This window comes from Colletotrichum fructicola, assembly GCF_000319635.2.
Source record: "Colletotrichum fructicola Nara gc5 chromosome Unknown KSG_Nara_v1_contig02, whole genome shotgun sequence".
NCBI classification, from domain to species: domain Eukaryota; kingdom Fungi; phylum Ascomycota; class Sordariomycetes; order Glomerellales; family Glomerellaceae; genus Colletotrichum; species Colletotrichum fructicola.
This window is the reverse complement of record NW_027094052.1, coordinates 6,561,742-6,587,892: the sequence shown is the minus strand read 5'-3', so window position 1 is coordinate 6,587,892 and position 26,151 is coordinate 6,561,742. Positions and strand designations below refer to the sequence as shown.

Sequence of the window (26,151 nt, the reverse complement as noted above, 5' to 3'; positions counted from 1 at the left end):
TCTACAGAATAGCGAAAAAAAAAAAAAAGCCGACAGGCTTCAAACATTTAACTGCGCGAAAATCACTTAATGCCACTTGTGTGAACATCTGCGAGCCAAATGAAACAAGCTGTACGGGCGATCTTATGACATCAACATCATCATCAAGTGGTTCTCAGGGCGGGGTTGCATGCAAGCACACGCATCGAGACAATCATCGCTGCATGTGGTGGGTGGTAGCACTATTGGGGAAATCTTTACCCGAAATCTAGTTATTTGATTTAGTATATGAATGTCACGGTTCGCATCTTCGCGCCAAGCCTCAATTATTCACCCGGGCAACCCGTCAAAGTTACTCGTCTTAAGCGGTGATTGCAGCTCTGTGCTAATATGGAACACCATTTCCCAGCGTTCGATGAACTTCCTGTAGTTCCAGGTGCGCCTCAAGGATGTCTTTGGGGTTTTTATGACAGGAATGGCAAAAAGGATGAGCTTGGCTGTAAGAATGACTGGTAGAGACTGGTTTTGGCGCCTGCTAAAGAACTATAGCTTTGAACCTTCTCACGCCTCGTGTCGTGAAAGAAGCCGCCTGCGAGATTCAAACCGGTCGCCGGGTTCAACTTGATTGGCCTCTGGATTCTTTCAAGTCTCCAGGCTTCGGTCGAAGAGAACTACAGCACACAATACTGGATGCCTCTGAGAATCCAGACATTAATGCCTTCGTCTTGGATGATGAGATACATATCAATACTCAGGGCAGCTCGCAATGGGATAGCCTGAAACACGTAGGTACACGACAAGGCCATACGAATAGCAAGATCTCACGCGGCTCATAGTTCGCCCATCAAAAGAGCCAGGTCTTCTACGGAGGCCTGACATACGAACAAGCAAAGAAGACACATACCAATGGAATACATACCTGGTGTCAGGCCGGAGGCATTACAGGCCGTGGTATATTGGTTGACATGGTATGTGAGGCTAGAAAAGATCGCGAGGGAGCGTTAGAGTAGAAGAATGGGTACTAACACAATGCGTTTGAAGGTTCGATACTACCAAAGGCGCGATGGAAAACTACCAGACGCCTGGTCTACAAGCCCGATCGGGGTCAACGATATCCAGGCGGCTCTTGCCGAGCAAGGTACAGAATGCCGACCCGGAGACATCTTAATCATGCGCACTGGCTACATCAAGAGGTACAATGAGTCTTCCGAAGAAGAGCGTCGCAAAGGGATGAAGTTCGGGGGTCCTGCCATCGGCATGGCATCTACCGAAGAGACGGTACGGTGGCTGTACAACAAACACTTCGCTGCGCTGGCAGGTGACACTGTTTCTTTTGAAGCTTGGCCACCGCCGGCAGGGACTCCGTTTGTAATCCACGAGTTTGCGCTTGTTTGGTGGGGAACGCCTCTCGGGGAGTTGTGGGATCTTGAGACGTTGGCGGAACTATGCGAGGAGCATGAAAGATGGTCTTTCTTTCTGACCAGTGCACCTTTGCATTTGAAAGGAGGAATAGGAAGTCCACCTGGGGCCATCGCCATATTTTAGATTTTAGTACGACAGTGTTTCTTTCGTCTTATCTGTAGTGGCTCAGCCCAACGGATGTAATCAACCTGGCTTGACTTTAATGGCGATAGTGTAACGGGCTAGAGCCCGGCCGAGATCTCCGGCTTTGCCGGAGCAGCTACCGAGATCCGGCTCCGCCGGATCCACTATTCTGCTGTAGCACACCGCCTAGCCCCGGTCTGCATCACTGCTGCTAGGCGCCTATCCCTGTAAAGTCCTTTCCTCCTTCTTCAGCTTAGAATAGTCAATCGACGGCACCTCTACGTTGAACAAGCCTAGGGGCCAGCCCCTTACATATTCTAAGCTCGACAACAAAAGACGCTATACGAAACCTCACGAGAGCGATATGACGATTCGCTAGAGGGTAGTGCAAACGAGAAGACGCTATACGGAACCTCACGAGAGCGACACGACGATTCGCTAGAGGGTAGCGCAACGAGAAGACGCTATATGGAACCTCACGAGAGCGGCACGATGGATCCGCCAGAGGGTAGCGTAAACGACGCGATGAATGCTGAGATTGATCGCCGGATCAACGAAGCGGTCAACGCAAGCGTCCGTCCTCTTCAGGACCAGATGGCCCAGCAGACGGCCCAGATGACGCAGCTCTTGACAGCTCTGAATGGGCTTATGTCAACGGATAGAGCAACCCCTACGCCGCTTGCGAGCAGCGTAACGACCCCGTCCACAGCCGATACAACTATACAGGCAACGAGCGACGGTATAACGATGGCAGCTAGAGGGCGGAGGAAACATCAAATACCAAACCCACCAAAGTTTAGCGGCATACGTAAAGATTTCCAACGTTGGTTCCTAGAGATGAAGGGAAAGATACGAAGAGATAGGGAAGCTTTCGACTGTGATGCCGATATATTCGCATACATCTACGCAAGGCTGGAAGGCACAGCTCAAACCATGGCGTCACCCTACTACGCTCAAGGCGGAGCAGATGGAGCGGAATCCTCCGATCAGTTTATGCAATACCTTGAGACTCGCTATGGAGATCCCAATGCAGAAGCCAGGGCACTGGATAGGCTACGTACTATCCGACAGAAGGAAAACGAAAGCTTTGCTACATTCCTCCCAAAGTTTGAGAAGGAGTTAGCAGAAGGTGGAGGAGGACACTGGGCAGACGCAGTCAGAATCAACTATCTGAAAGGAGCCCTGAACTCCACTCTGCGGGACCGTCTAATTAGTGTAATCGATCCCCCGAAAACCTACCCAGAATACGCCCGGGTCCTTATGATAATAGGGTCAGGGCTAGATAGTAGGACCTACCAGGAACGTCACGAACGACGACGATACCGAGATGCCGATGGGGACACCCTCATGGCTGGAGTCAGCCGGACTAAGGAGCCCAGAAGAGCCGCAAAGTCACAGCGCTACCGCAGCGACTCTTCCTCATCAGAAGACAACATAAGGCCCCAGAAAGATAACCGTAAATGCTATAACTGCAATAAGATCGGCCATATTGCTACACGGTGCCCTAAGCCAAGACGTTCAGGGCCTAAGAAGGTCAAGAAGGTTGAGAAAGCTAAGAGGCGAGAGGAGAGCAGCGATAGTAATGCTATAGAGGAGCTAGGAAGCTCTGAAGCTGAAGAGAGCTCGGGAAAAGAGTAACTCTAACGCGAAGTCGGGCGTTAGAGGCCAAGCCTAGTGACATTACAGAATGGAAGCAGTTCAAGCATCACATGAGCAGCAAATCAGCAGTGATCACTACCCGCATACACAAGGGCACTCAAGCAGACGCCCTAGTAGACACTGGGTGCGATCTATACTCCCTTATCGACCACGACCTCGCCCGTAAGCTCCGCCTACCGGTAGTAGACCGCTCTGAGCGGCTGCTAGGCAGCTTTAGCGACGCTACAGGCGCTACAAAAGCAACAGGTGTAGTTGTCTTCAACCTAGAGCTGTGTGGTTATGATGAGAAGATCTTTGCATATACCGTACGTAGCCTTGGTGACGACCTGTTCCTAGGGAAGCCTTGGATGGAGAGGAACCGTATTCTATACGATGCCGCTGCACAACGGATACGGCATAGGAGGGGTGGCGTAGACCTACGCTTAAAAGGCGAAGAAGAACCAGATCGAGTAAGGGAGATCAGAGCCGCGCGTCTCCTTCCAGGAGCTCCTTTCACTGCACTCTATAGGAGAGCACAACGAGACACCAAACGAACTGCAGGATACGAAGTCCGAGCCATCAGCCTAGCAGATATACAGAAGGCCCTTACGAAGAAGACTGAGAAGGCAGATCTAAAGGCCCTCCTTCCGCCAGCTATACTAGCTGAGTTCCACAAGCTGTTCCAACCTGACGAAGCCGCCAACCTTCCACCACATCGTCCTGGGGTCGACCATAAGATCCCTATCAAACAGGATAGTAGTGGTAATGAGACTGTACTACCATGGGGGCCGCTCTATAGCATGTCACGAGAAGAACTCCTCGTCCTCCGTAAGACCCTACGAGACCTACTGGATAAAGGCTTTATCCGCGCCAGCAGCTCAGAGGCATCAGCACCAGTACTGTTCGTACGTAAACCAGGGGGAGGGATACGCTTTTGTGTTGACTACCGCGCCCTTAATGAACTCACTAAGCGCGACCGATACCCTCTCCCCTTAATCCAAGAGACACTACGCACTGTTAGTGCTGCTAAGTGGTTCACGAAACTGGATGTGGTTGCAGCGTTCCATAAGATACGAATTGCTGAAGGAGAGGAGCATAAGACGGCCTTCAGGACAAGATATGGGCTATTCGAATGGCTAGTTGTACCCTTTGGGCTTACAGGAGCCCCCGCTACATTTCAACGATATATCAACGGAGTGCTTCGAGAGTACCTAGACGATTTCGCTACGGCATATATGGACGACGTACTGATCTACTCAAACGGCTCACGGCAAGACCACGAAGCAAAGGTTAAGCTAGTACTACGGAAGCTTGCTCTTGCAGGGCTCCGGCTAGACCCTCATAAGTGTGCGTTCTCTGTGAAGACAGTCAAGTACCTAGGGTTCATTATCACCGCAGGAGTAGGCATCTCCTGCGATCCTGAGAAGCTGAAGGCAATCAAGGAATGGGCTGCGCCAAAGACGGTTAAGGGAGTTAGAAGCTTCCTAGGGTTTGCAAACTACTATCGGATCTTCATCCCAGCATACTCAGAGATTGCTGGACCCCTTATATCTCTTACAAAGAAGGGCGTCCTATTCCACTGGGGTAAAGAGCAGGAAGTAGCATTCCAGGAGCTTAAGAGGATCTTTGCAGCCAAGCCTATCCTACATCAACTAGACCCTGAGCGTACAACCTACGTTGAGGCTGACTGCTCAGGCTTCGCCCTTGGAGGAGTACTGTCACAAGAAGATGAGCATGGGAGACGTCACGCAGTAGCATACCACTCGCAGCGGCTGAATGCCGCCCAGTTCAACTACCCAATCCACGATAAGGAGATGCTAGCTATTATTAGCTGCCTACGAGCATGGAGAGCGGAACTGCAGAGCGTCAATAAGTTCAAGGTTCTATCTGATCATAAGAACCTGAAGTACTTCATGACAAAGCAGAGGCTCACAGAACGACAAAGCCGATGGGCAGAGGAGCTGTCTCAGTACAACTTCGAGATACAGTACCGGCCAGGAAGTGAAGCAGTAGTGCCAGACGCACTCTCTAGACGCGAACAAGACGTACCTACGTCTCTAGAGGACGAGCGCGAACAAGGCCGGATTCTCCAGCTTCTTCCCGAAGTAGCCCTTACCTCAACGCGTACACGACGCGTAGAGGCAGCCCCATCAGTGCTTGTGTTCACCGACGATAAGGAACTACAGCAACTCTGGGACCAGACCCAAGGGCAAGACCAAGTCTACCAGCAGGCATATAATGCTGTGAAACAACGAGAAAGAAGCTTCCCTCCTAGCCTCAAGCTAAAGGTCCAGATTGCTGAGTGTGAGATCGATAATGGCAACCGACTACTATTCAGAGACCGGATCTGGGTACCAGGTAGCGAAGACCTAGATAGCGAGGCGAACACACTACGTACTCGTATCGTTCAAAGCAGCCACGACTCAGTACTTAGTGGCCACCCTGGTAGAGATAATACCCTCGCGTTAGTCAGTAGGCGCTTCTACTGGCCTGGCCAGTCACAGCTAGTACGACGCTTCTGCCGCAATTGCGATGGCTGCGGGCGAAGCCACATCTGGAGAGAGCATCGAAAAGGACTTCTGAAACCTCTACCAATACCGCAGCGTATACGAAGCGACCTCGCTATGGATTTCATTACCGACCTTCCCCTTACGGATAAGGGTGAGCGATACCTTTGGGTAATTATCGACCGGCTAGGAAAAGGCGTAACCCTTGAAGCTATGGAAAGTATGGAAGCTGAAGCCTGCGCTGAACGATTCCTGAGCTGCCACTTCCGCTTCCACGGCGTCCCTACTTCAATCGTGAGCGACAGAGGAAGCAACTGGACGAGCCGCTTCTGGCGGCAATTCTGCAAGCTTTTAGGAATAGAACAGCGGCTCAGTACTGCCTATCACCCACAGACTGATGGCGGCCCAGAAAGGATGAACCAAGAGATCCAGGCCTACCTACGCAATTACATTACCTACTCGCAGAAGGATTGGGCGAATAACCTCCCAGCAGCTCAACTAGCGCTCTGCAGCCGCGATAGCAGCGCTATAGGCATGAGCAGCTTCTTCTTAGAACACGGATACCACCCAGAGCCTGTCCGGGTTCAAGAGGCAGACCCAGAAGACCATGGGGGCCGTCGCGAGGACCTGGCACGCAAGTTGGTAACAAGGCTCCAGGACGTGATGGATATGGCACGGTCGACCCTTGCCTCAACGCAGCAACGCTATGAGGAGCTGGCTAACAGGAAGCGCCAGCCTACGGAGAGACTAGAAGCAGGCGACAAAGTCTGGCTTCACATGGGCCACTACAGGTCTCCTAGGCCATGCAAGAAACTGGATTGGTTGCACCATAAGTATACCGTTACGAAGGTTATCTCACCATACGTGGTAGAGCTTAACGTGCCAACGGCTATATACCCACGCTTCCACGTGGATACCCTGAAGCGTGCAGGTAACGACCCTTTACCTGGGCAAACGCTAGACGACGAGCAGCCGCCCCCAATTATAGATGACGAAGGCGAGGAGACCTGGAATGTAGAGAGTATCGACGCCGCCGCCTGGAAGCGTCGAGGGCGTGGGAGACGCCGTGAAGTGCTGGTTAAGTGGGAAGGATACGCAGAGAGAACCTGGGAGCCTATCGAGACGCTCCAGGGGACGGAAGCGATGGAGGCTTACGAACAACGTTACGGCCCTGCGATGAAGCACGACGGAGACCCAGCTCTAGCGCCACGGACGCGCCGCCGGAGGGGAGCGGGGAGGTAATGTAACGGGCTAGAGCCCGGCCGAGATCTCCGGCTTTGCCGGAGCAGCTACCGAGATCCGGCTCCGCCGGATCCACTATTCTGCTGTAGCACACCGCCTAGCCCCGGTCTGCATCACTGCTGCTAGGCGCCTATCCCTGTAAAGTCCTTTCCTCCTTCTTCAGCTTAGAATAGTCAATCGACGGCACCTCTACGTTGAACAAGCCTAGGGGCCAGCCCCTTACAGATAGCTTTCCAGACTCGCTCGCTCGGCCTTCTTGCACCAAAAGCTTTCTCATTTCGATACTGCCATCGAAAGTATTGTTCCTTTGAGAGACGTGACAACAAAAGCATGAAGTCACAGCTTGTAAGTTATCGTGCTCTGTAGCCGTGTTCCCTATACTGGGTCGCAAGCTACAATGCTACTCTAGTTCTACTCTTCGCCTCGAATCCTCCAGCTCTGCAGTATGATAACGCGGATCAAGAGCTTGTAGCTCTGGGGTTGGCTGATGGTGGTTCAGCTCTGCGGTATGATAACGTGGATCACGAGCCGGCAGCTCCAGGGTCGGCTGATGGTGAGCCAATTCTGTTGCATACTGATGATGGTATCTACCGTCATCTCCATGAGAGCTGAGATCAAGATTCTTGCGATGGTCCATAGATTCCAGCTTGACGCCGTCCTCCGTGGCCCTCAACTTACTAAGTTGATAGCGATGGAGCTCGCGCCCTAGACTGGTTAGCTTATCGTGACTGACATCATCTGTCGGGATCTCGAACAAGTAATGACAACGTACCAAATACAGTAATGCTGACTAAGAAGAGAACGAAGTTAAACGTAGAGACAGCCGTGGCTGCGAATGTTGCAACAACAAAGAGTCGAGCGTAGCGCTCAACATTTTTCTTGTAGTATGCCTCATATTTGGTGCCGAATGTTAGAATGAATGCGTCAAGTGAGCCGAGATCGTCTGTGTGGCTGGCCAAAAGGGCAAAACAAACCATCCAGAAGACGACTGTTATGATTTCCAGGCCACTGTTTACTCAATCAGCAAAGGCTTTTTGATGCCTCATACTAGTTGAGTCTTACAGGTGCACCCAACGATTATACATAATAGGAATGAACATCACAGCGAGCCCAAGCCATATAATGTATGTCGACGTCCAGGCAAAAACGAACCAAGAGAAAGCTGGTTCATTAGTTAATAGACAAGTGCCAACTGAATATCACAGAGAGAGAGAGAGAGAGAGAGAGAGAGAGAGAGAGAGAGAGAGAGAGTCTAATAAGTAAATAACGTACGAAAACCTTCAGACCCACTGAAGGACTGTATACATAGCGGAAAATGTCAGCAAGTACGACAATTGCTAGCTACTCGGATTGAAAAGATATCCAGGTAGAGGGTAGTTAGGAAGGACACCCACTGTTATCCTGCGATAATTTGTTGCTTGTTGCATGGTGGTGAGTCCCCAAACAGTCAACGTTACCAACACGATCGCAACGGCCTGAGTAACTGCAGTTAACATACGGATGACGTGAATTATTTACTTGCCGACGAACAGGTATTCGACCTGTGCTAGATGACAAGCAGTAACAGTGCCACTCACCATTTGCATTAACCTGAGACCTGCTACCCAAACTGGCATTCTGGGAATGTGGGAACGTTCCTTTCCGTCTTTGGGCCAGACATCTTGTGTTAGAATAGCCATATACATATGGACGCTCGTGTTCTTCGATGCGAAGGTTTTCCTTGGGGAGGTGGATTCGTGCTAAATTATCAGAATCGTAGCGCCGAGTGAAGTCTGTAATGTTGTTTCAATATGGTTATTGGCTATACATAGAAAAGGTCAGATGGGAGAGCGAGAAGAGGGGGATGGAGTCTATAAGTGGGACATGAAGGCGACAAGGATGGGCATCCCGTACGACGTGGACATCAGCTATGCCTGATGAGGAAAGAAGATGCTGTGATACCATACGTACCCACACACAAGAAGTGCATGTGGTGTAATATCGCGTTCTACATAGATGTTCAAGACCCGATGCATAAGTGGCCATCATTGGGCGCAAGCGCTGCTTGGCCATGCACCTCGTGTTGGACGTTAAGCAGCTTTGTCTCAGCTGCCTACCATAGGTATCTTACTCGCATCAAACAAATGACGTTCTGAACTCTTGGCGCTTTCAGCTATTCTCTTAGCACGTGTCTCCCAAGTTTCTGTTTTTTGTGACTTAGGCGATCAACTAACAACCTAAATGGCATCCAGATAATTGATAAACCAGTGCGTGGTTGCCGGCAGCATATGTTATAATGCTATGGATGCGAAACTATATCTGGAAGTGTATAAGGAGAAGAAACGAACGCAGGTCAAACAGCTTGATAACTACCTAGTCTGCGGCACCCTCCCTTACCTAGAGAAACAACTCGTATTGAAGAACAGAGATCATGTAACAATGCGGGATAGCGCTCTGGAACCACGTTGTTGCGGGTTGTGACGTCATCGCCAGAGCATACCTTGGTTTCTTTTGCATTCTCTTGTTTCTCAAATTACGTGATAGAATTATAAGAATTATGTTGCTGCTTCACTAAGACGCCTGTCTAGGTACTAGCGATACGGCTACAACACGTTGCAACCTGGCCAACTCTAGCAATCATCTCGGCTCGTTGTTGAATGCTGGAAGCTCTGCCGGCCATCCATGAACTATTTAACAGTGTTGAGGGGATCTACTGAAAATTCAGGTGGCTAATCTCCTTTCTAATCACTTGGCTAGCGGCTACTGGCATGAGGTAGATGTGAATATTAGAGCTCAACATTGAAGACCTACACAGAGAAGAGGCAAGCGACAGGGTTGAAATAAGAGTTGCTAAACTGACCGAATTCAAACCCATCGAGCTTCAGCTTTTTAAACGATTCATTCGATCATGATGCGTTCGAGTTCACACGCGATATTGTTATCGCGACTGTGTCCAGCGGAAATTCCGCAACAGACGAATGGACATTTCACAAAGACATAAAGGGTCACTTATTTTTCTTGATGCTACAATAAGCATTCCGCGTGCGCCGAATTATTCTTCTACTCCAAAAAATCCTGAGCTCCATACAAAGGAAAACATTGCCTTCGACCCTTTCTCGTAACATAAGTCACTGTACTTTATTGCAGCTCCTCGAAACTTTTAATCATAATCGTGTCTCATAACGCAATACTAAAGAGCCCCAGAAAGAATTGAGGATATGCTCTCGAAGCCGAGGTCGTCTAGCGCTATGCTTTGGATATACCGGTCTCCCGGAAGTCGCATCGGTGTCAAACGCTTTGCAGTGATTCTATGAAGCTGAGCACACCCATTGTATAGCACCTAACTGTGATTATTTCCAGGCCACTGTGAATATTTGTTAGTAAATGTCATTTAGGATGATCTGTACGGCGCCTTTTACCCGTGTACCCAGCAGTTGTACATGCTTGGACGAAAATGAACGGCGACACCGAGCCATGCTAAACTTGATGAGGTCCAGGCAAATGCGAATAATGAATAAACTTCGACACCATTAGTGAGTGACAGATTGTGACGGAGGGGAACGATGGATATCAAATACGGAAACATTTAGAGGGGCTTGCAACTTACGGAAATCGCACGGCAGTTCATGACCTTTTACATATCTGCTAATGAGGGCCCAAGCAGTCCAGAATAATAACACTGTTGACTGCATCTGTAGCGTAGCACCATTAGCGAAGGGCCTTCGTTGAGAATCTGCTGCCACAAACCCGTCCTGCCACTCATGTGTGAGGTGACCTTGACACTTACAAATTGTATGATCCTAATGCCTGACAACCATAATGGAAAGACAGGGACGTGTGAACGGTCTGTCTCATCTTTGAGCAGATTCGGCTTGTTTCCAGACATAACAGCCATTGACACCTGACTGAGCTTGGGCTGCGCTTTAAATGGAATTTTCCCGGACGACGAAGATAACATAGGGAACATGTACAACAAAGAGCAAAACGATGGAGAGGGGGACCTTTTCGGAGCTTTTAGGGGGGATCATATACCATTCCCGCGATGTCTGGTCCACCGCCAAGGCTGTAGGGCTCAAACGGGATCAGTGTCAGTTGGGCTTGATTCAGAAAATGAACGTCACAAAGCGGGCAGAATCTCAATATGCAAGCGGCGTTTCCTTAAACGTCATAGTGCTCACTGTGTCTTGATTCGCTATTAACAGCACTTGTGACTGGGTATCCGTGGCGGTGGAATGGAAGATTCGTTTACAATTTGGATCACGGACTTTTGTCGCGGGCGTGTATCATATCAGGAGACAACTATATGTTACAGCAATATATCAAAGTTGCCTCCCCCGCCGTTTCATCGTCTTTGCTCAGTATTCTGAGGGCAAAGGTGCCCGCGTTACAGAATCAGGTGGACATTGTTTCGTGGGGCATTGAGCATGTTACACCGAATCCCAAGCGTGGGCCTCAGAGCCCCTCGCCCAGGGCGCACAAAACTTAATCTGATTACATCTCATGACGGCAATATGTGACGTTTAAACAATTAATATGCTCGACTCAAGTCAAGCTCATCGCATTTTATCTATCTATAGTAATTCTATTGTAATATGATGCATATGCTTAAACATTAGATTAAGGAGTGACATGTCTATGATTCGTCGATTCGTTCTTCATGGTAATGATCGTGGTGAAATGCAATTATTTTCAGGGCAACGGCTTAGTAGGTGTAAACCTGCTCAGGGCCAAGGTTGCCGAACTGGCCAGAGCCGAAGGGGTTGGAGGGAGCGGTGGTGACCGGCTGGCCGTTGACGTTGGAGACACCGAACCAGGCAATCTCCTTGCCGTCGACGACGCTGAGGACAGCGAAGGCAGGGGCGGGCTCGGCAACGTAGCCCCAAGAGATCTGGTACTTGGAGCCGGAGGTGCAGGGCTGGTTGGACCAGCTCTCGGTGGCAGCGTTGGAGCCAGGCATGCGGATGACGGTGCAGGCCTCGGTGACGCCGTCAGCCTCGATCTTGAAGTTGTAGTCGCAGCCGGAGTTGTCCTCGCCGCAGTAGCGGGTCAGGTCCTTGATCGTCCAGGTCTTGCCCTCAACAGGCTTGGGGTCGGTGTAGCCAGAAGAGCTGCCGCCGGTGGGAGCAGGAGCAGCAGTGGCAGAGACGGTGGGGTAGGTGAAGTAGGAAGAGGGGCAAGAGCCAGGATGAGCCGGGTTGCAGCCGCCGGGGATGCCCGGGATCGGCGTGAAGGTTGGCGCCGCGCTGGCCGAAGCAGTAGGGTAGGTGAAGTAGGAAGAGGGGCAGGAGCCGGGGTGGGCCGGGTTGCAACCTCCGGGGATGCCCGGGATGGAAGTGAAAGACGGAGCCGCACTGGCCGAGGCGGTGGGGTAGGTGAAGTAAGACGAGGGGCACGAGCCGGGGTGGGCCGGGTTGCAGCCGCCGGGGATGCCGGTGGAAGTGGGCTGGGGCAGGTTGGCGGTAGCGGTAGCGCAGTACTCGCGGTTGCGAGCGTTGTCCTCACCGAGGCAAGCAGTGAGGGTGCAAGAGCAAGCGACCTCTGGTGTTCCAGCGGCGATGCAAGCCTTGTAGGCGTCCTGGCAAGGGTCCTGGCGAGGAGCGAGGGCGGGAGCCGCAGAGACAGCCGAGGCCATAGCCAAGGCGATGGTAAGCTTGTTGTACATCTTGTGTAGGAGGTGGTGAGAGTAAGGTGAGGGTGGAGGAGTTTGTTGATTAAGGCTTTGTAAGTGAAGCTTGAGGCTGAAGATGAGAGTGATGATGAGAGATGTAGGATTGGAGCAGGAGCACGCAATCGTTTATATACCAAATCAATCACATATCATGAGGTCTCAGAAGTCTGAAGAAGCTTAGCTGAAAAACCTCACCATCTCGTGTTCGCCTCACCTTGTTTCCATGCCTTGTGGGGTCAAGTCGGTGGAAAACTCTCTAGCCTCTCGTATTCAGCGTTTGCCGCAGGCATTGGCTTCGGCAAGTGACCCGAACAAAGTTGACAGGTCAATGGGCCCACGATTCCCATGATCTCATGGTTGTTCTAGCGTGTGGGGAGACCCATAAATGTGGCAGGGTTGGAACGGAGTGTTGGGCCGCTGCCATTGAGTTGTCTGTTGTCTGTTGACAATGTCTGTGATGGGAAACTCGACCTCGACTCAACCCTAAATGAGCTGACGGTTCCGAACACAGTTCTGCTTGACGTCAGAAACACGCTGGAAATAGTCAAGGCTTGCCAAGTCGGGACACTGGAAAGAAGCGTGCCAATCAGCCCCAGCGAGGCCCTGAGAGTCTTAGCCAATGTTGGGCTAGGCGATTGCTTTCAAGCGGCCGATCAGTCGGGTACCCGCCGCCCGGCCAACCTCCCGGCTCCACGCGGGCGACCCGAGGCTACCGGCCCAGCCTTCGGTTTCCCTACTAGTCGAGTCAGTTTTGACTGTTCGCACTAATTGCCCGTAAATGTTTCCAAGAATAGCAAGCTTTTGGGGACCCCGAAGACAAACAAAAGAGTATTACCCCGCTGTCTTTCACTTTCACAATGTATTGACAGAACTCACAGCGTGGTAAACGTGGCAGTGTCTGAGTGAGTGCCTGAAAATCTTTCACCAACAGCTCGCATGCCCAGCGAAGAATTCCCCGAGCCAACTGCTTGGCGCCGGAGCCGAAAGCCGGGGATGGGTGCAACGTTGCTGTAGACCGACCATTGACCAATAGATTAGGCACGCAGCAAAGGCAGATAAAGTCGGTGTTTCCTCGATGTCAAGGGCCCTTTCAAGCGCTTAAGCGAAGCTGTGCTAGGCTGGCTCGTGGTCAGTATTTGGAGCGATGTGCGGCTGCTGGAATCTCGTATTCCTCATTGCCGAAGCTTGACGCTTTTGAAAGCGCGGGAATGACGTCGAAATCCCCTCTCATTTTGCTCACATCGCAGCCGGTACATATTTGCAACGCCTATCTCCTCTCTTCCTGATGAACAGCAATATGTTCAACGGGAACGTCGAGACGTCATTGATGAGGCCCAGAGGAGAAGTAGAGAAAGCGGGGTCGTATCGTTGGGCTTCGCATTTGGTATGATCGGGGCGAATCCCCCCGAGATCATGTTTGTGCACTCATATTGTCTCATGACCGACAAACGTCAACAAATTGCAAATTGCAGGTTGTAAAAAGCAAAAAGTTTAATGAAGACATGAGACGAACACTCTGCTTCGCGCTCTATTCGCGATAGATGCATACCATGCGTTGCAAGGGGTTTAAGTGCCAAAGGTGGATCCATCGCGTCTCGCGTCGGGCCGGCACCGGTTGACACGCGTTAATTAGCTTTGGGAGCAGTAGAGGCGAGATCATTCTCTCGCCCCCTTTCCGGCGACGACCTCAGCTTGCATGCATCGTGAACGCTCATCTCATCCACCACGTGCTCCTCACTCCATCAATCCCTACGTGCCAGTCCAGTAGCAAGCGGCCCACCATGGCGAACCTCTTGGACCTCCCGCCGGAAATCATCCAGCACATCTTCATGCTGCTGACGGCACCCCTGCACTCGCGCGGGGCTCACATCGAGAAGCCGCTCCTCAAGCTCCCGGGCTCGGCGAAGCGCGCATCAACCACGCTGGCGTCGCTGTGCCCCCAGCTCTGGCACCTCGGGAGGCGGTCCTTCTTCACCGACATCTACATCGACTTCAACAGGGAAAGGTCCCATCTGGACCTCGACAATGACAAGATCGCCCAGCTGCTCATCATCATGGACCAGAGCCCGGAGGTCGCTGCCATGGTGAGGACGGTCTACTTTTGTATGCCCGCCTCCAGCCAGGATATGATGAGCCCTCTCACACCAGATGCCATACAAGCCTGCAACCGGACGGCCAAGAGGCTGAATATGCGGCCCCCGGCCGGCTGGCCCCGCCCGAGCCCGTCCGCCACCCGCTTCATGGCGGTTCTTGCCGTGCTCCAGATGACGAATCTCCAGCTGCTCGATGTGCAGGCCAGTGCCTGCTGCCGCCACCCCGAAACCTTTTTCTGGCAGTTTCCCTCGGCAGAAGAGACGGACATTCGTCTCAACAGCCTGCAGTACATCCGCTTCTTCTCCCTCAACGGGGAGCCTCGTAGGGTGCCGTTGGGCGAGGTGTACCGCCTCTTCAGTCTGGCCCCCAATCTCAACACCGTCCACTTGCAGAGGGTCAACGACATGGGCGACAAGTTCGACTTGAGCAACATCAGCAGGCTCGGCCTGACGGGGATACACATCCACATGCCCCAGCTCGCGGCCATCATCAAGTCCTGCAAAGCGCTTCGCGAGTTCAGGTTCGACGACCAAGACAAGATCCACGGCATCAGCATCAAGGCCATCATCGACGCCCTGCGGGAACGACACAAGGGCACCCTCGAGATACTCGATCTCGGCGACGACCACATCGGCCCCCGCAACACGAGCAACCTCGTCGGCTCCCTGGTCGATTTCGAGGTGCTCGAGAAAGTTACCTTCGCACTCAAGGCCATGGGCAAGGGGTCCACGTCCGCGCTGCGAACGCTGCCGACGTCGCTCAAGGTGCTTCACGTCTCCAACTTCATCGAGAAGGAGGACGGCAAGGAGTTCAAGTGGCTGGGCCACGCGGTCAGGCGCGGGCTGTACCCGAATCTGGAGAGGGTGCTATTCGACCACTTCACCTGCCCGCACGGGCCGGTGTGCAGCTACAGCATGCGCGGGGAGATTTCGCTGGACGTGATCGAGACGAGTCGGTTGGCGGAGAAGAAATGCGAGCAGGCGGACTCGGTGCGGTACTGCTTCACGAAGCTCCTCAACGCAGGCGTCAAGTGCAGACTCGAGGATTACGGGTACCTCGTAGAGCACTTCCGGAAGACGGTTGAGCGCAAGGGAGGCTTGCCAGTTGAGGATTACCTGACGGACGAAGACTGGGACGAATCGTTCTCAGAGTGGGCGTTTGACGACGATATGGACTCGCTCTGGGACTCGGACATGGACGGGCCCATGGACGGGTTGAGTGACCTCGATTGGGACTCGGATAGCACGGACAGCCCGCAGAAGATCCGGAAAGAGGAACTGAAGCGGAAGAAGAAGGAGAGAGACGCATGGCTCAGAACACCGGCTGCAAAGTGGTTTTGGATTGGGGACGGTTATGAGGAGTTTTAATTTTAATCGGCGCGGGTCACCGGAAGGAAATATGGGAAAAGCGATTATTATGGAATATTTGTTGTTTGTAAGATATGGGAACGATCTATAAGCTTGGCGTGAGAGCTGCTGTCGATGCAAACTACCCCAGCGTTTTGACGGCGCTACTTCAGGCGAGAGGGAGCTTCCTAGCCCTATCTCGAACTTATATTGTTTCTTCACTCAAGTTATGCAGAGATGCATGCCTGGACGGCGGGCTTCGAAACTTTTGTTCCTGATAGTTATCGTTCAAGTCGTGAGCCATTTTCACCAGCGAAACAAGTTGGACATGTGACTCGACCGATATGCAGAAACGTCCTGACCTGACCAAAAGCAGGATCACCTTAATGTTCACGTCCAGAATAGCCTGGAGAAGACCAATATGTACACGAACAAAACCTCCGTTACCCCGTTTCCCCACGACCACCGCAAACAGCACCACAATCACTTACTGAAGAGCCTGAACGACGGCAGTGTACGCAGGCTTGGGGTTGAAGTTGGAATCAAACAGGAGCGGGTTGTTCTGCGCCCTCCAGCTGTCGGGGTCACGCACACCCCAGACCTAAATCACACACATCAGTCAACACAACCACCAACGAAAACAAGGGGGCAGGGGATAGGGGGCAGGACTCACAGTAATGCCAACACACTGGCTAACCTGCAAACACGCCTTGGTCACCGCCGAGTAATCAGCCGCGCTGGCGCCGACGATGTCGAGCTCCGTGATGGCGACCTCCTTGACGCCGCTGCCGGCGAGCGTCTGCAGCGCGCCGAGGGCGTTGGCGCCCTGGTTCGCCTGCAGGTGCGCCTGCGAGCCGATGCCGTCGATGGGGATGCCCTGGGCGATCCACTCCTTGACCTTGCGCGCCATGGCCTGCGTCTTGGCGTAGCTGGCCTGGTCGAGGTTGTAGTCGTTGATGTACAGCTTGGCGGCCGGGTCGGCGGCGCGGGCGGCGCGGAAGGCGATGCCGACGAAGTCCTCGCCGAGGACCTGCGAGAAGACGGAGGAGCGGAGGGAGCCGTCCTCGTTGAAGATTTCGTTGACGACGTCCTGGATCATGATGGTTAGTTGACTTGTGAGGCTCAAGATAGTTTGTGTATATGTATATTAGAGAGAGAACGCACCCAGTGCAGGATCTTGCCCTTGTACCGGCCCATGATGGTGCTAATGTGGTTCTGAATGACCGACGTCAGTGCATTGCGGTCGCGGACGTTGTTGACCCAGCCCGCGAGCTGCGAGTGCCAGACGAGGGTGTGGCCACGGATCTTCTTGTTGTTCTGCGTGGCAAAGTTGACGAGGTAGTCGGCGCCGGCCCAGTTGAACTGGCCCTGGCTGGGTTCGATCTGGTCCCACTTCATCGAGTTCTCGGGAGTGACCTGACCGAAGTTGGCCTTGATGATGTCGGCGTTCTTGCCCGAGGTCAGACGGCCTTGGTCACTGCAGGTGCCAAAGTACTGCTTGCCCTTGGCCTTGATGAGGGCGTCGATGCTCTGAGCGGCCTGGCGCTCCTCGAGAGGCGTGGCGAGGGCTGAGAGGGGCACCAGAAGGCAGACGACGGAGGCGGAGAACTTCATGGTGTGCTTTTCTTGATGTGAACGACAGACTTGAGTTGAGACGGGTGAGGCTTGGCTGCCGAGGGGATGAAGATTTACATTGAATTATGAGGGCCGGCAACTTTATAGGCCGTCAAGTGGTTCTATTTGCTACACACTTATTTGAGACTAACGGAAGATTGATGGCCGAGAATGCTCCCCAGGACCAAGCAGGTTCGAGATGAAAGGACCAGCTCGCCATGGCGGATAATTGTTGATTCTCCACAGTAGAGTGTAGGGCTTCGTTGAGATGCCCTTTCTGGAAGAAGTTGCGACCTGAATCCGTTGCGGGGTTCTCAATTGAACTGTGGTGGCCCGGATTAGACTGGATGCCATATTAAGTCCATTTGGAGCGTGACCAAATCATGGCGAGCGTGGGAAGAGCGTTCTTGGCGCGGGGAAGAAGTCACAGAACCAGCGGCTGAATGCACCCCATGCCAGGGCCGCAGAGGGATTCTGGTATTAGCCACGAGGCGATGGCATCTAAGCATATTCAATCCCGGAGTCCCGGTTGGTCATGCGGCGGAGTGACGGCACCTCAAATAGATTGCACAACCTCATCTAGAGCGGCTGACAGTGAGGCGATGTAGTAGTATCCGAGGCTTACGAGACCCGAGTTTTGCGAGCCTCTGGTTCTCCCATGCCAACCCCCGCCAAATGCAACCCTGGCGAGTGCCGGATGATACCCTGGATAATTCACCTAAAGCCGGGGCGCTTACTTGCGGAATGCTTTTTCGTCGAGGCAACATGGACGGGGTTGGTGCTGCTCGATGACACGCATCTCTCTCTGTGCTTGGTAGCGAGATGGATCGAACGGCAACTGACTATTGTCCTCAGGCAGCTTGAACTTGCAGAAAGCGGGCTATTGTGTGTATCCGTGTCGAGGATCGTACTGCGCTCCAAAAAATAAGCTAGACATGATCCTTGGCGGCTGGGGAGCAGTATGCCCCCCGGTCGATGGGATGGAGTTGGCCGCTGCAATCCCTAGATTTGACGTGGCAGTGGGGAGTCGTGTTCCACTTGACCGATGCCATAGACAGACCCCTCTAAACACCCAATTGATGGATAAACTCCAATGTACCCTGTCTGTCATCGGCTCGTGGCAAGGTAGTGGTCATGCTTTGGAATATCGGGTCCGAAACCGCCGTAGTGAAAGTTGTATTGATGTGAGAGCCAGCACCGCATTCAACCGGTAGCGCTGGCGATGAGGTCTCCAACCAGATGCTTCACAGGCTCAAATACTTCGTCATCATCGCCGGGAGGCATAAACACCTTGACTCGCCCCTCGGACAACACGAACCCACCGCAGGCAATCTTGGTGACTCTTACACCAGGGTGGAAGAGATTCAATGCCAGGTGTTTGTCCAAATAAGCGCCGATTGCTTCGATAAAGGGCTGTTGTTGCTCTTTCTCGCCCTCCTCTCTCCAAGCCCAGCCCTCGTCAGATCTGCCGCCTGCGAGCCTCTTCCGCTTCCTTGCATCGTCTTCGTAGCCTTGCGCGGACGCCTTTCGCTTGCTGCCCGCTGCCTTGCCAAGAGCCCTTCCTTCTTTGGTGAACCGTTCAAGCTCGTCTGATGGGATGATGATATCGATAGCCTTGAGGCCAAGGGGTTCCGGGTCCTGCTTGTCTTCACCTTCGGCGGACTCGGGAGGAGGAATGTAAAAGCCCAGCGTCAGAACCATGTCTTTGGCAAGGGGCCCTTTCGACGGAAGACCTGCGTCCTGGATCCACCTCTCCCAGGCCCCAGTGAGGCTCTTTGTGCCCAGACTCATCGGGCTGATGCGACAGTCAAAGGTGCCGGCCAGGAAGTCGGTGATGATTGTCTTCAGAGGCGCTGGCATGCGCAGTAGCAGCAGCGGGAGATGCAGAAAGTGTCGGTCATCCGTAGACGTAGTGCCGTTAAGCAGCCCGGGTATCTCGATCTTATCGTTGAACTGCAATCCGTTCGGCGGGTCTGGAGTCGTGCTCGTCAACAAGGGCAATAGCACAGCTGTGCATAGCGCATTCTCGTATCGCATCTCAAACACCAAGGCTCTCTTCTTGCCTTGGCTTCCTCCCTCGACGGAATCGCTGCCAAAATCTCGGCTCAGGTCTCGGCTGAGGTCTGCGTCGGCATCTTCGGCGCCGCCCAAGAGCGCATCCACGCCGACCCAGCGGATACCGACCTTCTCAAGCGGACCAGCGCTCCCCAAGGAGCTGTCGCTTCCTTCGAGACCGACTTGTACTCCTCTCACCACATCTCCGACTAGGGTGTCGCGCAGTCGCTGGGAAAGTGTCTGCAGTCGGGGATAGTTGAGAGCATTTGCGCCAACGTAGAGGGGCGAGGCGCGGTGTGTAGAGAAGGTGGTGTTGAAGAAGGGCGGCGGGGGTTCGCGGTCCTCGAGGGACGAAGGCGTCTGCCGGTCGGGTTCGGGTTCGACGTCTGGCTCTGCCGCTTGCTTGCGGCGGCGGGGAGGCATCTTGTGATGGGATCACAATCGACCACGGATTGGAGGAGGGCGGCTGCGACGAGCTATCCGCAGTGCTGGATGTGGCCGCTAGAGCGCCGAGTGACGATGCTTGACGCGTCGAAACGGAAGTATCCAGCGAGGGTAAACGTATGTCTCGGATATATCGAATTCTGCAGGTGAAATTACGCGTGAGAAGGCCTTTTCTTGGTCGATATCCGGGTGTTTGTCGTCGTTTCTTGGGTCTTGCGATCAAGACGGTTGTCGCGGGGTGCGAGGAGGAAGTTGCGACTGGCGGCGGGCAGTGGTGCCAGGTGCGATCTGCCTGGCGAGCAGGTGTCAATTCGCTGTCGCAACCTTACCGAACTTAGTAGGCGCCCACGGAGGGTACCTTCTTTCCTGTAGCAGCCGTAGGCGCCGTTGCCGGAATACTCGACCAAAGTCCATTTCGACTAGAATCAAGTTCCGACAATCAACAGTGCACAAATTGCAAGTCCATGTCTATTCGAGCAATTGTGCCTCTTTGCGCATTACTCCTTTCATCGCATCCGGATTTCCTCCCTTCCCTTGCGCCTTCCAGTGATCGATTCCTGTCCGTCTTGGGATAGTCCTTGTTTCTATTTACGCCGCATTCAACCGGCCCATCGGCGGCTCGGCCGGCCATGCATTGACAACACTGAACGGAGCGGACGGTGGATCCGTCGGACGCGGTCCCAAAGTCTTCCAATTGACGCGGGGAACCTCATGCATCACGAGAATAAATCGCGCTGTTGACTCACTCACAGCCATGAAAGGCCTCGGCTGTTGTGCACATTGTTTTGACATGAGTTCAATGTTTGTATTTTCCTTGTTGGCCAGACCACAGCCAGAGCCAGCTGAAACTTGGCCGTGACTGCAGCTTCCCTCCTCCTTTTTCTCTCGAGTTTCCAAACCTGATTCCTCCGCGTAGAGTTACATAAAAGTAGATGTGCCATATTGCGCCAAGATGATGCTGCTACTGCTGATGATGACCTGTATGCAAGATTCCCAAAAACTCGTGTGATGCCGCCGATGACGCATTCTAAGATGACCGCCGATGCAAATGACTCCAAAATCGCTCAAACACCCATATCCGTTTGTATTTACACACGCAAGTCGTCTATGCGCCGACGCAGAAGCCAAAGGAACCGTCAAACAGGTCCGCCTGGAAGCCCGGTTCCTCTCTCATGGACATGAGGTCGTCGATGGTGGGAACGGTATTGGAAGAATAGAACCTGAGAAGGTTCTCCATGTCTTCGTCGGTGAGGTCGCACATCTCGCCCCAGTCGTAGGCGTTGCTGACCTTTGTCATCCTAATATCAATCGCTGTTAGCATGACGAGACATGAATGTTGAGAATCCTTGAGTGTAACTCACCAGCCCATGCGCTTGGGACTTTCCTCTGGGGTGGGGGCAATCTTGCGCAGCTTGCCTCTGAGGGTGCCAATGGCCTCAATGGCATTTCCAGCATTCTTGGGGAGCTGCTTAGCGACAAAGCGTCGGATGATGGCAGCTAACCTCGGGCCCTTGCCATTGGTGCTGACCATGATCTGGAGGGGGCCGTCGCGGTGGACGCTGCCAAAGTAGAAGTCGCATTCGGGAGGAACATCGGCAATGTTTGCGGGTATTCTCCTCTCCTTGCACAGCTTCCAGATGGTTGTAGAGGCGGCAGGGTCGTCAATGGCAACGAGAACCATGTCGGCGCCATCGAGGTCGGTGGGCTCGAAGAGACGGTCGACATGTGTGACCTCGCCGCGGGCAACGCGATGAGCGACCTCGGGGTTGAAGCCAGAGGCGGGACAGACGACGGTGACATTGGCGTCTGCATTGAGGCAGTTGAGGATTCGACCGGCGGCAACCTGAGGTGGAAGAGGAAATTAGCATCGCAAACAACCTTAGGAATAGCAGTTTGGGGCGCATCGCAAGCGCAGCCACATACCTCGCCGCCTCCAACGACCAAAACCTTCTTTCCCTTGATCTGCCAGGCCAGGATAAGACTGCCACCGCCCTCGACGTCGGGAAACTTTTTGGACTTGTCGGCCATTGTGTGTCTGTGTGTATGTGTGTTTTGTATGGGGAGAGAGGGAGATAGAAGGAGGGAGGGGGATGCGCGTACGTATTACGTGTGTGAGACAGAAGAATGTAGAGTGTGTATGTGTGTAAAAGATGATGAGTATTCTGCAACGAGGACAGAGAATTATCAATGACGAATGTGGAAGAGCTTTTCTAGAGATGGCGCGCTCTCAAAGGCCGAGGCGACGGGTAGCGATAAAGCAGTCCGATAAGGCTGGGCCCCACTTAAGGAACAGCAATGGAAGCCCGACGGTGGAGGGGGAAGACCACCTCAACCACCTGGAGGGAGTCACCCGTCACGATTCTACAGGGGAGCGGCGGGAACAGCAGCGGTCGGGTGCAGTGGTGCAGTGGTCCAGTGGAGGTGCAGGACGGACTGCAGGTGCAGCAGATGGAAGGAGGGACAGCGCACAGGCCAGGGTGTGTCGCAGAAGACGCCGACCATTCTCTGTACAAGGGAAACACAGCAAAAAAGATACTTGCCAACTCACCGCCTTTTCGCAGGCTGCTTTTGTACCTGCGTTGAACCCATTCCGACCAGTCGACTCCAGGCTATCGGCACGGAAGAGCTCCGCCATTCCACAGCGTCCCCCTGAGGTCACCGCAGTGCAGTGTGTCTTCCTTGTACTTGTAGGTGCCCCCTGTTGGTGGATCTCATCTTTGCCTTAGCCTTGCCCGGCTGCTGCCCTTCTCATGTTGTCGTTGGTGTATTCGTAGGTTTCTTCTTAGCCACTTACACAGTAGCGTATCTTCATATTCTGTAGTTCTTTAGCGTCCAGGAGGAGTCTGCATTCCGCGAACCCCATGCCGTTCCTTTTTGTCTTCCCCGCCGCCATGACCGCTGAATGCATCGTTGGCAGGCGGACAGAGCACACAGGGCGAGGGGGAAGCATCCATATAATTGGAGGTACGTATCTACGGATAAATCGTAGGAGAGGGAGGGGTTCGTGCCTGTCGTCCGCTTGCTGCCGCCCGGCCAATGCCCACCGCCTGTGCTTCCGTCAGCTGCAAGTACTTTTCCCTGCAAAATACTACTGCATCTACTTTACAAGGTCCTGGTCTGAGCAGTACGTACCACCCCTCCTTGCATCGTGACCGCTCAATGCCCAGTCATCAAGTCTCCAGCTCTGCCCCCAACCAACTGCACTGCACCTGGAGAGCCACTCAGCACTGGCAGGCTGCCCAAAGACCCCCTTCCCCCCCAGCAGGGAAAGTGCCTGACGAGCACGGGAACCTGGAACTGGAACCAACTGCGGCTGTCACCTCTCTACTACCTGCCTGACCTTACAAGTTAAGTTACCTTACAAGTTACCTTACGCTGCGACACTGACGAGGTCCCAGCAGGAACCACCAAGGGACCACAACGAACCACTCCTCTTCCTCCGTCATCTGCATTCGCATCCTGCAACAAACAGCACATCGTGTGCTGCGTTGTGCTGTGCTGTGCTTTTGCTCTACTCTTGCTCTATTCTGCCTCGCTTGCCTGCACAACCTACGAATACCTTACGTGCCTACCTACGAATACCTACCTTACGCTGCACAGCACACACCGCGGATACTCGGACCCCCTCCTCGTCTCGTCTCGTCTCGCCTCGTCCTGGCCATCGTCACCTCCTCAACCTCGTTTCCCCCCTCACCGTCTTCCCGACCTCGTTTCTTTGTTTGTTTATCCTACCCGCCTTTGTCGCCGGAAACCCCTCCCTCCTCGACCTGGATGGTCGCGTGAGCTCCCCTCTCTTCCACCATGTCCGGCCGCAAGCTGGGAGGCGGTCGCATCTTGGGCAGCGGGAAAGGCCTTGCCCCTCCCACGCCTCCTGCAGTCCACGGTCGTGGCCATCAGCGAACGCCGAGTCCTTTTGCTCCCTCCGAAAGCACCCTGTCGCTCAACTCCTCCTCGGCATCGCCGCCAGTCTCGAGTCCCCTCCCCGACTATTCCCAAGACCTGACGTCAAACATCAGCGTTGGCGGCCCCTCCAGGTCCTCTGCCACGAGCTCAAAGCTGGTCTGCCCAATATGCGACGAGGAAATGGTCAGTCATCTCTCCTTCGCGATGCCTCTCGGCGCACTGCTAATCTCTCCATACAGTTGACGCTGCTTCAACTAAACAGGTGACCCTTGCCGCCCGTCTTGCGACTCTGACCCTAGTCTCTGACACTCCTCAGACACATCGACGACAACCACCAAGAGCTTCCCGAGGTCGAACAGGATGAAGTCAGGACCTGGTTCGACAAGCAGGTCCTGAAGGCCAAAAAGTTCCAGCCGCTTTCCATAATCAACCAAAAGCTCAGAGGCCTCGATGTCTTCGAATCCAACGAGTCCCTGCCCATTGCCCCGCCCACCACCGCCAGACTAGTCGAGGGCCCGATCGATCCGGACGAGCTCATCACCCGATCGCATTGGCAGCGACAGACAAGCAACGACCGATGCACCGACCCGACATGCGCAAAGGGCCTGGGCGCTGTCAACGGCAGCATCAACTGCAGGAAATGCGGCAGGCTGTTCTGCGAGGAGCATACCATGTACCAGATGAGGCTGGCGAGATCCGCCCAGCACGACCCCGTGCGGGGATATTGGGTTAGAGTGTGCGAGACGTGCTACAAGTCGAGGGACGGCTACAATGACCACAATGGCGTGTTAATCGACCACACGTCGGCTTTTGCGGAAATGCGCCGAAAGAGGGTGGAGAGGCAGAATCTCGAGGTGGCCAGACTGGAGAAGCGTTTAACGAAGCTTACGCAGCTGCTTGCGAATGCCCCCGAAGACGTCACGACCAACAGCAACAACCTGCTGGCCCCAGTAGCGACGCTGACGGGCCAGAAAAATCAGAGGAAATTATTGGAGCAGTCGGTGGTTACCTGGGAGGACGACGCCTCTGTCACACAATGCCCCTTTTGCCAGCAAGAGTTTGGATCATGGACATTTAGGCGCCACCATTGTCGAATATGCGGGCGGGTGGTTTGCGCCGACCCATTGACGGGCTGTTCGAGCGAAGTGGGATTGAGCGTAGCGAATCGTGAGTCTTGCGCATCGGCGTCACTCCGAGAATCGCGCCTAACAGTACCAGCCACGAACCCAGCGACGGAGAAGCCCCCGACCGCGGCTCAGCCTGGCCAGCTGAGCGTCGACGTTCGAATGTGCCGCGATTGCAACCACACGATCTTTTCAAAACGTGATTTTGCCGCTACCATTATGCATAAACCCCCGGATCAGCGCGCCTACGAGACGCTTCGCCAGTTTGAGCGCGGCATCCGGCAGCTCATGCCTATTTTCCAACGCACACTGCTAGCACTGCAACCAGAAAGCGAGGATGGGTCTGAGGCACCAAAGCCTCCACCAACTCACGCCCAGATCCAAGAGGCCTCCAAGATTCGCAAACGACTCACCGATGCCTTTACCAAATACGATACGGCGGCGCGCCGTTTACGCGACATGAAGACGAAATCCAAGACACAGCTGCGCTTACAACAAGCCGTATACGCAGCCGCATCTACTTTCCTGCATACCCATATGCTCACCCTCAAGTCCGTCCCTCAGATCCTCCGCTCCCGGTCGTCGCATTCCTCGCGGCTGCTCGCTCTCCAGGGCAGCGCCAACGGCTCCTCTTCATCGTTGCACCTCTCGCCCCTCCGGAACGGAGAACTCGCAGAATCCGAGACAGCGAGCCAGGCCAGCGAAACCAGCACCGCGGTATCGCAGCTGGAGACGGAGGAGAAGGAGGCCCGCGAGCGCCTCATTGTGCTTGAGGAGCAAAAGTTCTTGGTTCAGCAGATGGTGGACTCGGCGCGCGGGGCGAGGCGTTTCGAAGAAGTCAGCGCCCTCACTCGTAACGTGGAAGAGCTCGACAGGGAGATTGAAAAGGCCAAGAAGCTCGTGGGAGGAGTCGAGCAGCGGTGGGAGGGGCTGTACGCGTCCGGTATCACGCGGTGAAAAAGACGGCCCGTAATATGTCCCGAGGACGTAATATATGAACAGACAGATCTTGC

At 53.8% G+C, this 26,151-nt stretch overlaps 8 protein-coding genes across 8 annotated transcripts; 3 read left to right on the top strand and 5 right to left on the bottom strand.

Moving 5' to 3' along the window:
• Positions 1–369: 369 nt before the first annotated feature.
• Positions 370–6,911, top strand: CGGC5_v004660 (Transposon Tf2-6 polyprotein; the record flags this gene model as incomplete). The annotated part of the gene is made up of 6 exons (XM_032022126.2): positions 370–478; positions 529–764; positions 816–947; positions 1,021–1,257; positions 1,861–3,158; positions 3,200–6,911. The coding sequence occupies 6 exons, from the start codon at positions 370–372 to the stop codon at positions 6,909–6,911; spliced, it is 5,724 nt and encodes a 1,907-aa protein (XP_031881133.2).
• A 400-nt stretch (positions 6,912–7,311) lies between these two features.
• Positions 7,312–7,996, bottom strand: CGGC5_v004659 (uncharacterized protein; the record flags this gene model as incomplete). The annotated part of the gene is made up of 3 exons (XM_066151318.1): positions 7,312–7,616; positions 7,684–7,919; positions 7,974–7,996. The coding sequence occupies 3 exons, from the start codon at positions 7,994–7,996 to the stop codon at positions 7,312–7,314; spliced, it is 564 nt and encodes a 187-aa protein (XP_066009418.1).
• Positions 7,997–11,592: 3,596 nt separating this feature from the next.
• Positions 11,593–12,552, bottom strand: CGGC5_v004658 (uncharacterized protein; the record flags this gene model as incomplete). Its single annotated transcript, XM_032022124.1, has 1 exon — positions 11,593–12,552. One exon carries the CDS (start codon positions 12,550–12,552, stop codon positions 11,593–11,595), a length of 960 nt encoding a protein of 319 aa, XP_031880982.1.
• Positions 12,553–14,339: 1,787 nt separating this feature from the next.
• CGGC5_v004657 (uncharacterized protein) lies at positions 14,340–16,019 on the top strand (the record flags this gene model as incomplete). Its single annotated transcript, XM_032022123.1, has 1 exon — positions 14,340–16,019. One exon carries the CDS (start codon positions 14,340–14,342, stop codon positions 16,017–16,019), a length of 1,680 nt encoding a protein of 559 aa, XP_031880981.1.
• A 466-nt stretch (positions 16,020–16,485) lies between these two features.
• On the bottom strand, positions 16,486–17,612 carry XYNA-1 (Endo-1,4-beta-xylanase; the record flags this gene model as incomplete). Its single annotated transcript, XM_032022122.1, has 3 exons — positions 16,486–16,599; positions 16,672–17,088; positions 17,163–17,612. The coding sequence occupies 3 exons, from the start codon at positions 17,610–17,612 to the stop codon at positions 16,486–16,488; spliced, it is 981 nt and encodes a 326-aa protein (XP_031880980.1).
• A 1,203-nt stretch (positions 17,613–18,815) lies between these two features.
• On the bottom strand, positions 18,816–20,090 carry CGGC5_v004655 (uncharacterized protein; the record flags this gene model as incomplete). Its single annotated transcript, XM_032022121.1, has 1 exon — positions 18,816–20,090. One exon carries the CDS (start codon positions 20,088–20,090, stop codon positions 18,816–18,818), a length of 1,275 nt encoding a protein of 424 aa, XP_031880979.1.
• Positions 20,091–21,216: 1,126 nt separating this feature from the next.
• met8 (Siroheme biosynthesis protein met8) lies at positions 21,217–22,139 on the bottom strand (the record flags this gene model as incomplete). Its single annotated transcript, XM_032022120.1, has 3 exons — positions 21,217–21,409; positions 21,473–21,954; positions 22,035–22,139. 3 exons carry the CDS (start codon positions 22,137–22,139, stop codon positions 21,217–21,219), a joined length of 780 nt encoding a protein of 259 aa, XP_031880972.1.
• Positions 22,140–23,912: 1,773 nt separating this feature from the next.
• On the top strand, positions 23,913–26,095 carry PEP7 (Vacuolar segregation protein PEP7; the record flags this gene model as incomplete). Its single annotated transcript, XM_032022118.1, has 4 exons — positions 23,913–24,197; positions 24,254–24,276; positions 24,331–25,181; positions 25,233–26,095. The coding sequence occupies 4 exons, from the start codon at positions 23,913–23,915 to the stop codon at positions 26,093–26,095; spliced, it is 2,022 nt and encodes a 673-aa protein (XP_031881131.1).
• Positions 26,096–26,151: the final 56 nt, after the last annotated feature.